The 14067-nt window shown below is 52.6% G+C and overlaps 1 protein-coding gene across 3 annotated transcripts in view; it reads right to left on the reverse strand.

The window, feature by feature from the left end:
* Positions 1–2359: 2359 nt before the first annotated feature.
* The window catches only part of NUP160 (nucleoporin 160), a 62917-nt gene continuing 51209 nt past the window's right edge, over positions 2360–14067 (reverse strand). For 2 of the 3 annotated variants that reach the window (XM_048853951.2, XM_048853950.2), the window contains exons 29-36: positions 13653–13713; positions 11848–11958; positions 10979–11102; positions 9810–9911; positions 9057–9198; positions 6035–6160; positions 5104–5208; positions 2360–2948 (exon numbers count right to left, since the gene is read on the reverse strand). In XM_048853951.2, coding sequence (XP_048709908.2) covers positions 2862–2948; positions 5104–5208; positions 6035–6160; positions 9057–9198; positions 9810–9911; positions 10979–11102; positions 11848–11958; positions 13653–13713 — 858 coding nt within the window. In that variant the 3' untranslated portion in view covers positions 2360–2861. The remainder of the gene's footprint in view (positions 2949–5103; positions 5209–6034; positions 6161–9056; positions 9199–9809; positions 9912–10978; positions 11103–11847; positions 11959–13652; positions 13714–14067) is intronic. The other variant, XM_048853952.2, reaches the window with a different exon arrangement.

The raw sequence follows: 14067 nt of genomic DNA on the forward strand, positions 1-14067 counted from the left end.
GGGGCGCGAGATGGCGCGCGGGGCGTGTGACGACACACCGGGGTGGGGCCGGGCCAGGGGGGCTGTGGCGTCACAGCGGGGCGGAGCTTGGCCAGAGCCGGGTGGCCATTTGGCGGGGCGGGGGAGCTTCTGCCTCCGCCTGAGCCCCTCGCTGGGGGGGCGGGGAGGGCCCGGGGGCGACGGACCGCCTGAGGCCCGGGAGCCGGAGCCTGAGCCCCTCGCTGGGGGGGCTGGCCCGGGGGCGACCGACCGCCTGAGCCCCTCGCTTGGGGGGGGCTGGCCCAGGAGTGATCGACTGCCTGAGTCTGCAGGGAGCCTGAGCTCCTCTCTGGGGGGAGTGGGGCTGGCCTGGGGGCGACTGACTGCCTGAGCCCCTTGCTGGGGGGCTGGCCCGGCCTGGGGGCGACTGACCATCTGAGCCCCCAGGGAGCCTGAGCCCCTTGCTAGGGGGCTGGTCCAGGGGCAACCACCCGCTGCGCCCCCAGGGAGCCTGAGCCCCTCGCTGGGGGGGCCTGGTCCAGAGGTGATCTACTGCCTGAGTCTGCAGGGAGCCTGAGCTCCTCTCTGGGGGGAGTGGGGCTGGCCTGGGGGCGACTGACTGCCTGAGCCCCTTGCTGGGGGGCTGGCCCGGCCTGGGGGCGACTGACCATCCGAGCCCCCAGGGAGCCTGAGCCCCTTGCTAGGGGGCTGGTCCAGGGGCAACCACCCGCTGCGCCCCCAGGGAGCCTGAGCCCCTCGCTGGGGGGGCCTGGTCCAGAGGTGATCTACTGCCTGAGTCTGCAGGGAGCCTGAGCTCCTCTCTGGGGGGAGTGGGGCTGGCCTGGGGGCGACTGACTGCCTGAGCCCCTTGCTGGGGGGCTGGCCCGGCCTGGGGGCGACTGACCATCCGAGCCCCCAGGGAGCCTGAGCCCCTTGCTAGGGGGCTGGTCCAGGGGCAACCACCCGCTGCGCCCCCAGGGAGCCTGAGCCCCTCGCTGGGGGGGCCTGGTCCAGAGGTGATCTACTGCCTGAGTCTGCAGGGAGCCTGAGCTCCTCTCTGGGGGGAGTGGGGCTGGCCTGGGGGTGACTGCCTGAGCCCCTTGCTGGGGGGCTGGCCCGGCCTGGGGGCGACTGACCATCTGAGCCCCCAGGGAGCCTGAGCCCCTTGCTAGGGGGCTGGTCCAGGGGCAACCGCCCGCTGCGCCCCCAGGGAGCCTGAGCCCCTTGCTGGGGGGGCCTGGTCCAGAGGTGATCGACTGCCTGAGTCTGCAGGGAGCCTGAGCCCCAGGGCTCAGAGCAGGAAGCTGCTGAGCAATGTAGGCTGAGACAGTGGCTTTAGGGGCAGGCTTCTAGGACCATGCAATACAGCCCAGGGCATTCACCAGGTTGCTGCTGGCTAGCCCCAGGCAGATTGTTCGGTCTCATGCCTCTCCCTGTGGCAGGTTAACAGGATTCCACTTTACGCTGTCCAGCCCTGTTGCAAGAACCCAGGCAGCAGCAGGATGGGAAGCCAGAGCTGGAATCTGGCTTGGAGCCAGGGAGTAGGGGAAGCCAGAAGCCTAGGCAGGTAAGCTGGGCTGCCTAAAGAAAAGCCCAGGGACATGAAATGATGAAGCTAGGTACAAGCTGTCACACATCCACAGGTCCAGTGCTCTGGTACAGCTCTGTAACGGCTCCTAGGAGGAGCCCTTCAGTGCATCAGCCCCCATAAGGTCACACACTCAATAGGATAAGGCCCTGGGCTTCACTGCCTCCTGGGACCAAACCTCTAAGCCTGCAGCACCCCTGCTTCACACCCTGAGTTCCCTTCAGTGAGTCCACCTGAGATGGGCCTTTGGGGAAGACTTGCACACCCAAAGGGAGCAAATGCACCCCCACCTTCCTTAAACCAGAGTGACTCTCAGCCAGTGCTGTAAAAGCAGAAGGGTTTATTAGATGTCTGGAACACAGCATAGAAAATCCTTATTTAACAGAACAGAAAGTTACAGCAAAGTCCATCTGGGTCAGTCTAGAGACCTCTGACCCCTTCAGGCCCAGTTCAGAAGCTTCCCTCTGCCTCTAGCAGCCCACACTTAACCTCACTTGGCCCCTCCTCAGTCATTTGTCCTCCAGCAGGTCACACCTGGCTAGCTTCCTAAGGAGAGTGGGCTGTCCATGGTCATTTGTTGCTAGGTGCCAAATGTCCAATTGAAGTGACCATTGTCTTCTGGGACTCTCCTTGGGCATGGGGGGCACAGGCAGCTAAGCATCAGTCACACCTGTATCTCTGGGCTTCTGCAACAAGCATACAACCCTTTCCCACCCCCTAACCATGTATCACCATAGGGGAAACTGAGGCACGATATTAATCCAAAATATTATAAAAAATTCTCACTCTGGCTTGTAACAAAGTTTCATTTTATTAAAGATCATTCAAAAACGCCACAATAAATAAAGATGACAAACCCTTTCATTCCCATTTATAATACAGGCTAAGAACGACAGGACCTCCCGGCCAAAGGCATTCAGTAAAAACAGAAATGGAGGGAACTTGGAGTTTATGGAGTGTGGGAATTACAGCTTAATAAACTAACCCACCGTCTTCTTGATTGAAAGTGGTTACATCAAAGCAATACAGAATGGGTCTCCAATGCATTAAAAATAGAAGCTCTCCAATCCCCTGACTTGGGCAGGGAATACTGTTTTTGGACCGTTATGGAAAAATAGACTTTGTATTATAGCACCACCAGCCGCACACGGGGCAGGCATGTGACCCTGACCTTCCCACTCATGGTGACAGCCCGATGCAGAGATTGAGTCTCATGCATGAGGCCTGGTCACTGCAGAACATTGCAAGCTCTCCCTGGGGCTGGGTCTCCAGCCCCGTCAGGCCACCCAGACTGCTAGTTCCGGCGATATAAGAGATCTCGGGTTGCCGTGTCAACCTTTTGTTGGTAGTCCTCCAGTTTGTCCTGCACCTTCTGGTACAGCTAGGAGAGAAGAGTGAGGGCAGCCATCAGAGGAGACAGAGCGGCTCCGGGGACCGAATAGGACAATCGCTTCTCCCCCGTCAAGTCGCCACTCATCATTATCGCACTGTCCCTTCACAGTACCTGACTCCTGCTGGTGCGAGAGCTGCTCTTCTGCTGCACCTGCTCTCAGCTGTGCTTTAGCCACCTCCACCCCCTTTCCTCCATTTTCCCTCCCCCTGGCCCCCATCACTGGAAGCGTTTTAGGACACAGATTACACAAGACACACCATGCAGGGTGGAATCACCATACCCCTGGGTTGTGAGGAGCTGGGTGGGTTAGCGAATGGGGCAGTCTGGCTGTAGCCTCTGCGGAGAGGTCCTCTCAGCCCTGGAGGATGCAGAGAGCCTGTAGCAGGGTGGTAGGGCACAGCGCTCCCTCATCTCTGCCCAGCCATATCCACCTTGCTCCTTCAACCCGCTTCCTGGGAGCCCCCTTTGGGCAAGGAGGTGCCCAGAACTGAATACTGGCATACCAGAGTGCAGGACCTTCACCTCCCTGCTCCTCGCACATTGCCTCTGCAAATGCAGCCCAGAACTGCAGGCTCCTTTGGCTGTCACCCCAGCTAATTGCTGCTCTGCTGGCCGCTATCACCCGGTCTCGCAGCATTGCTGTTTTCCAGATTTCTCCCTGCTCTGGATTCTATAGGCACTAGCTGTGCTTGGCCAAGCTAGAGCCTCTTTCCTGCCCAGCTCTCTCTGCCTTTACTAGGGGAAACCACCTCTCATCTGGCTAGCTGGGACCCTGCCCCCTCACATACTGTTTACTCCCCTTTTCAGCTCAGTCAGGAAGACTTCTAATCACTCCACTCCCTGCATTAGCCCTCTGCGTATCCGCCCTCAGCCCACTGCCTCGCCATTCAGAATCACACTATTGGCAGCCCTCCACCCTCTTGGCCAAAAGGATTTATAGACTAGAAATTCATTCAGGTAGATGTGTAAGGTTCTGCGAGGCACAGATGCTTTACAGCACAGACCTACAGGGTCTGGCCATGGCCCTTCCTGCACCCACCGAGCTCCCAAAACCAATCCCCTTTCCTCCCAAGACACATTCTTTGCCAAGTCCCAGTCTGGCGAGTTGCTCCTCATTTCATTACCCTCTAAGACCACATACACCGTCTGTGGAGCTTCCCCACTCGCAAGGGATTGTTTTCCGTTCCCCGTCCTGCTCACTGCGTGGGACAGAAGTAGGGTTGCTAACTGTCCAATCGCACAAACCCTAACACCCTTGCCCATCTCCTGCCCCGCCCCTATTCACTCCATCCTCCATTGCTCGCTCTCCCCCACCAGGCTGGGGCAGGAGATTGGGGTGCGGGCTCCGGCGGTGCTTACCTCAGGCAGCTCCTGAAAGCAACTGGCACATCCCTCTGGCTGCGGCTCCTAGGCGGGAGGGGTGGGGGCAGGGCAGGGGGTCTCCGCAGCTGCCCCTGCCCACAGGCACCAGCACCGCAGCTTCTACTGACCACAGTTTCCAGCCAATGGGAGCTGCAGAGTCGGCACTCGGGCAGCACGCGGAGGCCCCCTGTCCCCCTTAGGGGCCGCAGGGACATGCCAGCTGCTTCCAGGAGCAGCACAGAGCCAGGGAGCCTGACTGTACCCTGCTGGACTTTCAGTGACTAAAATCTCCCGGTTTGGCTTCAGTAGCTTCCGGGAGACTCTGGCAAAACCGGGAGGGTTTGCAACCCTAGACAGGAGGAAGCTCATGGCACACTGCTGCACCAGGCAGGATGCCACTGGTTTGTGCAAACTGGCTTTTTTCCATACAGCTAAAAAGTTGTGGAGGAAGGGGGAGGTCTTTGCAGCAAGTCGCAGTGGCCTGGGGATTGTGTCTCACTCTCCTGCTAGGAGGCACAGATGAGCAGTTCAGGCAAGATTTCCAGATGCTCATCCCTACTCTGCCAATGATTTTAAGCGTCTTCTATTCCTCCTAGTGGCTCTTTTTCTGTTAAAGGCAAATCAGACTGAGCCTTGGCAGCCATTCATTTCAGAACTTATTTATCAGCGGGCTCCCACCTGTTCCCTTCCTCCCCAGTGCACCTTGGTATTACTCCCATCCCCTCAGGCAGAGCCACCTGGCTCGGGACTTTAGGTGGCAGCACCATGGAGATGTACTCACCACAAAGCTGTGATGGTTTGTCGTGTTCTCCCCCAAGGCCTGAAGCAGCTGGTCAATAGCAGAGTATGGCAGCCACACCATTGGTGCTATAGCAGACAACGGACGCTAAAGGGAAGAGTAGCCTTAGTACCAACTACATCACTAAGCACTTATCTACCATTTTTAATCGATAGACCTCAATTATCCCCATTGTACAGACAGGGAAGCTGAGGCACAGGGGAGAAGTGACCTGCCCATGGTCACCCAACAGGCCAGTAGCAGAGCCAGGAGCAGAACCTACATCTGCAGAGTCCCCGTCTAGTGCTCTAGCCACTGGGACACATTGCCTCTCCTTTAAACTGGTTTATGGTCACTGCAGAAATGCTTAGCACTGTTACAGGCAAGGAGGAAGTCACATGGCAGCCAGATCTTGGCTTCGGAGGAGCTAGGAACCCGGTTATGTTCCCCAGGAGGCACACTGTGTTACATTAACCCAGTCAGGAAGGTGCCATGGGTTAGTTTTTTGAAGAGCCTCACCCTCCTTCCAGGAGTGTTACACAGACCCAGGATCAGTAACAGCCCAGACGAACTGCCCCACCAACACACGCTTGAGCAGCAAAGTGGAATGGGCTGGGCAGGGCTTCCCCGCATAGGCCTCACTCATGCTTCGGCCAGCAGCTGCACACCTGCCATGGGCACCTGCTGGGGTGGGCAATGGGGCTGCTGCTTGCCCTTCCGCCACCCTTCATCTGAGTGGGGGAGGGGAGGCGATGCCCTAGAGGCCCAGCCAGAAGAGCTCTGCAGTGTGTAGCTGGGAGTCCCTCTTCACAGGCAGGGAATTCTGGAGGAGCTGTCCTGAACCTTGGCTCAGAGCTGGCTGCCACCAGTCGCTAAGGCAATGAGGAATGGTCGCAGGAGTGGGACCGGAGGGCGTGTTTCAGCCCTCACCTACCTCAATCCCGAAGTGCTCATGGCCCTTCCCCAGTAAGGCGTCCACGTACTCCAACACCAAGTCCACAGCTTCCTCCAGGAGGGCGTAATTCAAGTAGAGGCGAAGGAGCTCAGCAGCATCCACCTTCTGCGAGCAAACAGTTAGTGACAGCCTGGGCCTAGGCTGTGAGGGGCGTAGAGATCACTCACGCCTTAGCAGCCACTGCCCAGAGCCTGGGTCCAGAGCCTCTGGACCAGCCACACAAAGTCCCTGGGTCCAAGTCCCTTTCCACCCCTGATCCGGATGGGCCTCTGGTCCTGGCATAGCTGTTCCAAGCTATGTGGTCCCCCAGTGGCCAGGGGTTCCAGGCATGCTAAGTGGTCTGACCACACGCCTGCAACCAGGGCCAGGCTCTGCTGCCTGAGCCACTCAAAGCCACCAGACGGGCTGGGGATCTGCCCTCAGTACGGGGCAGGGTTTCACCTAAACCAGAGTAATCACACTCAGGGTTAGCAGCCCCTCACAGGTATGCACAAGGCCATACAATAGCCTGGGATTTGTTCTGGCCAAAGAACAAAAGCTACCCTCCTCACTGCTGTTGGCTCCTGCCCCTGCATTCTTCGCCCAGGCTCACCCCAAAAGCACCTGATTCTATTGTTACTGCCCATTTTAACAGCCCTTGGGATCTTGCACAAGCACCTGCTAGCTCTTACCTCTCCAGGCTTCTGAATCTTCCAGCAATCACCCCCCAAAAGCAGCCCCCTTTCCAGCTCACTTGCCCCCAGTGAAACCGTCCCAATACACACACCCCACAAGCACCCTGCCCTAGTACAGCCCCACCCTCTGGTGCTCCCTAATACCTCTTAGCCCTTAGAATACACCCAATTTACAGGCACAGATAGTGGCTCATTCTCAGTTACACAACTTGCCTTACAATCTCACTGGATGAGCCAGTACAGAAAGAAGCACTGTTCCTCTCCATTATACCGTGCTGGGCAAGGAACGACTACGTGCCCAGCACTTTACAGATGGGTCTGTGACTCAGACTGTATAAGGCACACATGAGAATAAGGTTACGTCTGCATTGGAAAGGTTTTCTGGTTCCTGAGTGTAGTTTCAGAAGTTTCTTTGCATTTCCTTTCCAAAGGACCAAAAATTTAGATGACGCTACAGTGGCTTCACTAGAGATGGACTAGTACAAGATTTCTGCGGAGATTACGGCTGCTTTTTGAAAATGGGGTTAGCCACACTTCAAAGCTGACGAGAGTCATCTCCCCAGGAGCCAGAGAAATCCAAGTTTCAGACTTCCTGGTTTCAGACAGTGACACTGCAACTGCTACAGAAGGTTAAAGCCAGTCAGTCCATTGTCAACCCTTTTCACTACCTCAAATATCTTCCTTTTGGGCTGAAATTCAAACCAAAGACACACACAAGTCTCCTCAGCGGAGTTCGTACTAAGAATGAGTAACATTTCCCCAATCAGCTGAACCATGTTAATTTCAACCCATCTGAACAGATTTGGTGCACAAGGTATCAGCAACACAGGTAGCACCAACACTTCCCATTGTAAGACCCTGCTTTCAGTTGCTTATCACTGGGTCTAACTACTCATGCTGAATGTTACTGGAAAGTTTCATTTCTCGGAACAAGAGCAGCAGCAACACACTTTTTTGCCCCATGATAAAAAATTTCTCCAACTCTTTTACAGAGAAGTTCCAGCACCTCTGTACTTTGGACCAGGAGCTTGAAATTTGCCCGGGGGGGGGGGGGGGGGAGGGGGCACCATGGTGTCATGGATGTGCCTTTTGCTCTCCCATAAACATCTGCCCAAATCCTCAGAAAGTCTCTGTTTCCACCTGGTCAGTAGAAGCTTGTTAAAAGTTTAACAGCTGAACTATTCAAAGATTCCATTTGCACTGAGCATGTAGCCAGGGCGGTTTGACATTCCCTGCAATTGCTAGTCCAGGCAACCAGGCGCTGCAGCACTGTCTCTGCTGTGCTGTCACAGTGCTCCCCCTGCTGGTGCCTAGGCCCCCAGTGAAGGGGAGAAGGAGGAAGCTACCCATCTAGAATGTAGAGGTGTGAAGATCTGGAGAGAAGAGGCATGAGACTGGGACAAGGACAGCTGTGAAACTCACTGGCAAAATGTGGACCTCATCCCCCTTTAGTGTCTGGCCCACACAAAGGATGACAACCTACTACTGCTACCAGGTCAGCATGATCCAACATGATGGAATAGCTGAATTTTCAGTTTGCTTTTACAAAACTTAGAAAACTACATAAAAATTATGTTAAAAGAATAGTAAAACTGCAAAACAGAGCATGTGAGAGTTTCCAGAGGCTTGAGCAAACTTAATTTGGCCTCCTTGTAATTACAGGATCACATACTATTTTCCTGACAGCCCCTGCCTCATTCAGTGCACCCTCCACCCCTGAAGAGCCCTATCCTCTCCAGGAGACCCCTGGCCCCCCAACATGCTCTCCCCCCTCAAAAGAATCCTCAAGAGCCATTGACAATCCACCCTCCTACAACCCTCTGCACTTCAACCCCATACAAGAGTCCTGGTATCCACACCCACCCCGCCCCAGCAACCATCTAAGTTCCTTATTCAGAAGCTCCATCCCCACCCAGCAGCCTCCCCTCCCCATGTTGACCTCCTGCCCTTCCATACCCCCAAACACAGTAGCCTTCTCAACAGGAAAAGTTGCTCCTCCTAGATCCTAACGTCTGATGCCTTCCCCTACCCTCTGCAGCCTGACCAAACCCAGGATGTAGCCAAGCTGCCGTGTTCACCTGGCTTTGTAGCAGCTAAGAAAGTTACCTGTTTCCAAGGCTGGGGAAGGGGAAGTCTAGTTTGGAGATCAGACTCTTTGGCCCTTGAAGTTGTTTTAGCTTTGGTTTGGCTTCTGAACTACAATGGGTGCACAATAAGCTGCATGAGCACTAAATTCCTGACCAGCAGATGTACTGGAAGCAATCACACGGCCATGCAGTTGTCTCTCCCCCTTCTCCTTCCTTCGCTGTAGACACAGAAACATTTACCTTGTAACTGTTGATAAGCCAGTTGGGCAGTGGCACTCCATGAGAGAGGAGCTTGTTGATTACACAGTGATGATACAGATGGTTCTGTGATTTGTATCTGTCCAGGTAGGAAGATAACAGCCGCCAGGCTTCATCTATTGCACTAGAAGACAATAGAGAACGTAATTTGCTATTCCTGTGCTTAGACTGCAATGGGGTAGCTTGTGTGTTACCTGCTGTGCGTTAGTCCCTAATAGATACGTAGATGGGTGGGATCCACATGGAAAACAGTAATCACAGAGACCTGGAGCAGAGAGGGGGCGGCCAATTGGAGAAGAGCGTGTAGCAAGATTTAGAAGAAAGAAAGGCAATGCAATGTTGTCAAGTATCAGCAGTCCTAGTGCTGGTTTTACCCGAGAGGTGACCGGGCTAACAGCATGTCCTTAATGCCTGCATTTAAAACAGTGCATTTACAAGTACATTTAAGTGAGGTATAGAGGAAAGGCGAACACATGCTTTGCTGCTGCTTGTGTGTGGCTGGAGCCTTGGGGAAACAGGGTGGCCGTGTTTGTATTACACTGCCAGAGTGCCATCTTCTTCCCCATAAGCTCCGAAGCTACAGCGTCCCCTCCGAAGCAGCTGCAATCCTGGGATTTTTATTAACCCGAGAATCTTGGTTTTGGTAAGAGATTTTTACCACAAGAAGCTGCAGCAACACCTGCCTTTGAAGAGCAGCTCTGAACAGTCTCCTCTAGGAGGAACAAGCACCCTTACCTGGACTCCTTGGTGGTAATGACAGAGGAGAGCTGGTTTGCTGCTAGCCAATCCCAGGCCTCTGCCTGAGCTGCTTCCCCACCGAACTGGAGTTTGATGCATCTGGAACATACAACATCCAGCATTGTACACTGCACACAAAGCTGGGATCCCCATGCCCTCCCCTCCCACAGCTACACTATGAACTGTTCAGTCAGGTTGGTCCTCCCCAATGCAGTTATATTCCCAGCAGTTCCTGGCTTAGCTGGTTTAACAGGAGATGCAGTGGGTACCACTTGGTTGAAGTTAAACTCTTCAGATAGGTCAATTTAAAAACAATCACACCCTAGCTCCTAAGGCACAAGAGCCCCTCAAAAATCAACCTGACCCAAACAAATGTGACCCTTTGTGTGGGCACTAGGAAAAGCCAGGACACTAAGCATGGGAGTGTAGTCTGCATGTGCCAACAAGCAGGAATGGCCTCTCAAGCACTCCTAGCACGGCCCCCTTTTGATTCCAATACACCCCTGTGGAATCACAGCATTCGCTGGTGTGAAAAGAAACGCTGCAGAAGTACTCCAGGTGTATTCCAGTAGCTCTCGCTAATGTGAGGCAGCATCTGAAAAAGGGAAGCCAGCCCACATGCGCTCCAGCAGGCACAGTTTGAGAACAGCTGAGCTACACAGTGAGGAAAGTCTCTTTGCACTCAGTGAACATCAATACTGTCAGCCCCAGAGCCCAGATACCCCGTGTCAGAGCCAAGACGCCAGGAAGGATTTAAAACACTCCTGTTTTGAGGTTTTCTGATTTTTAGATCTTAGGGGGCAGCCAATCACTCCTGATGTGTGTCGAAGATCATTTTAGGTTGAAAATTCAAGTTTAGATGCACACACAAGTGTGGGACTCCCCCACAGAGGCTTGAGGGGTGGCTCTTAGCTCTCCCCACCCCAGGAGCGAGGAGAGGGTATCACTAACCATCTCATTCCCTTTTGCTGATCCTTGCCCTCCTCAGTTAAACCCAGCTGTTTCCAAGAGCACAACTAACTTTAACACCTAAAATTCGCAGGCTTCTGAGACAGCTGAGAGCGTTGACAGGCCAGGAATGGTCCTAATTCCACAGAGCTTATGCAATACAAGTTCTTCAGCATTTGTGTTATATAACGTTAAAAGCATGATAATGTATCACATACTTGAAAGCCAGTCCCTCAAAGACAGGTGTCAGGGGGAGTTTGAAGGTCTGGCAGAGCGAGACAGCTGTGTCAAAGAGGCCAGCCTGAACCAAGAGAGTGACCATTTCCTCTGGCGAAGAGCTTCCTGTGCAAACAGAATACCCAGTCAGCGTATGCCGCAAACTGACCATTCACACGTACCTTCTTAAAATGCAACACTGCAGCATGTGACAATGCCCTACTGAGGGATTCACTGAAAGCTACACTGGGGTAATACCGTAGAAGTCAGGAAATTCTCCACAAGGCAACAGACTGTGCAAAGTGGCAGAGTTATAAACAGTGTAAATAAAGAAGTGTTAGGAGACTCGCAAGCATGGAAAGCCTCAGCCTAAATGGTTAAAGTCTGGCAAAATTATAACTGCTCGAAACAGATCACCAAAAAGTATTTGGCAAATTTAGCCATAGGCGTCATTCGGCTGTAAACCAAAACCCTGCTTGCCTCTTGGTAGCAGGGAAGAAGATCGATGGGGATATTCTTACTCTCAGGCTGACAGCCATCAATATTACAGGCTAAAGAGTGATCCTGCCTCTGGGGTGGATCACAGCAGTGTTTAACACCACATACCCTTTGAACGTCTCACTATAAAGCAAATTTTCTAATCCTGTAACCATTCTCCTGACTCTTCTCTGAACCGTCTCCCATTTAGAAACACCCCTTGTAGGCTTCCCATTCCAGGATAGCCAGGTCCATCCCTGGTTGGCTTGTGAGATCTGACGAGGTGCAAAAGAGTTTCACATCACCACTTCATGCGTATGAACTACGCCCCATCTCTCTAAAAGCAGCTCTGAGCTGCTGCTCTGAGCCCTGTGGGACACTATCCCAACCCTACCTGCAACAGCAGCTGTCGACGGCTCATGCTGCGCAAGAGTTAGTCGGAGGCGAGCCAACAGGCATTCCTTCTCCAAATCCTCCAGCTCCAGGATTTCTATCTGGCGTGCTGCTATACGGAACAGATGTTTGTTTAGAGAGTGCCCAGTGCAGGCCAGATGCTTTACAGACAAAGGAGATGGGAAAGGCCGTGCTTTACAGAGCTTATGGTCTAAACAGTCAATAGATAGAGGAAGACTGGGATACAATGACAAGTGGTTGGAGAGAGCACATATGTGGTCATTTAGGATATACGTCTACACTGTAATCTGGTGGGGTGATTACAGCACGAGACTCGATTATCTAGTTAAATCAAAACTATCTTGGGATAGTTGGTCTCCTCAGGACTGCAGCGTAGGCCTACCCTAAGTTAACACTTCCACAAGAGGATGACTAGCCTTTAGGGGACTCGGGGAAACCCATTTTTTACGGAAGGACTTGCAGGAGAGAGTGTGGAGGCATGGCAGATGAGGCCAGAAAGGGAGCTCCAACCACAGAGCACACTAGGAAAGAAGCTGCAGCATCTGCAATTACATATAAAACAAACCAAGTTTAAAACACCCTCAGCCGTGGTGACTAATGGAACCCTCTATCCCATCAAGATGTGCACATTAGGTACTTGAGTAGTCACCTGACCTTTGACTGTAGCCCTTGCCCCTACCTCCCCCAGTGCTCACATCATGGCTGAAGTACATTGCAGGATATTCAGAGCTGGGGCCACGTCTTCTACGGCTGGATGGCACGTAGCACACATGGCAGCACTCAATGAACATGCAAGTTACACACATGCTCAGTCGGTTAAGCTAAGGGTGAAGAAGCCCTGGGGAATGGCCCATCCCAGCTTTATGAAGACTGCAGAAAAACTGATCTTCTGGAGATGCCATGTGCAGTGCTCTCCCTTAGTCAAGGATGTATCTGGGGCACACAATAAAGCAGATGTGGACTCACCTATGACTCCAGAACACTCATGCTCTCATTTTAGCTGGCAACAACTAGAATTTGCTCTCAATGTTTTAAACAAGTGAAGGACTTTTAGATTATAGGTCTTCAAAATGGCTCCTCTGGACATTATGCAGAGGGACTAGCATGCCTATGTGTGTCTCTCTTATCAACCTATGGAGTCATATTACAACAAACAATTGAAACTAGAATTCTCCTTGACTGACCTCTCCTTACTAGTTTTTAACACCTATGCGGCATTTAGACAGATCCAGTAAAGATTATAATAAATGCCAGGCTCTGGTTAACACAACAGGTAGGTTTTTTTTATTATTATTCCTGTCTTTTGAAATGTTAAAAAAAAACTAGACACTGTGCCCCAGGCAGACCCTCTGTGGTGCCCATTTCCCACTAAATGACATGCCTTCAGAAAATATGTAGACACTGAAATGAAGATAAATACATATGCAAAACAAGGCAGGGGTCAGAGTTAAGTTTGTTGTGCTGGAACATGCCCTTCCCTGAACTGGATAGGAATACGTTTGTTATGCAGATGGTGCAATACAAGAGGAAAGGCCATTGTTGTCATAACTCTGATATTTTTGTATTTTTTACAAATTAGTCTGCTGGAATTTTAAGAATGTGAACACTAAGGACATGAGGGGGATTAGAGAAAGGCAGCACACTTTTCAAGTGCTACTTCAAGTTGTACAGAGGCTGTGGAAGGAGGGGAGCCCCCTCCCAGGTTACTAGCAAGCAGCACAACTTCTGAGTCAAAAGCAAAGAGTGCTGGAATACAAGAATTATGGGAGGCGCCAGCTTACTTACTTGGGACAGCTGTGCACTCCCCATCATGGCTTCTCTTTGGGGACGCTCCTGGGCGTTCATACTGCCAGGAAGAAAAAGGTTTAGTTGAAGTTGGATTTCAAAGTGTAGGCCGCTTCCCATTCCCCATCTAATGCTCCATTTCAGATGCTGTCACACTGGGAGAACTGTAAGGCTATATAGCAATGCCAAAGGCTACATCTGTATGGGTCTGGCTGCAGAAAGCAGCGCAAGTCTCACATAGTCTCTGCCACCCCGAACCAAACTTCTGCAGTAAGATCTCAGAAGCTGGATGCAAAACGAAGCATTCGCAATTATGTAAGAAACAAAACCTACCAAAGTTCAGGAGAACCAAGGAAACAAGGCACAGAATTTGTAGCTTGGTCCTTGATTATAGCTATCTCCCCCGCTTTGTGAA

Source organism: Caretta caretta, chromosome 6 (genome assembly GCF_965140235.1).
Source record: "Caretta caretta isolate rCarCar2 chromosome 6, rCarCar1.hap1, whole genome shotgun sequence".
Taxonomy (NCBI): domain Eukaryota; kingdom Metazoa; phylum Chordata; order Testudines; family Cheloniidae; genus Caretta; species Caretta caretta.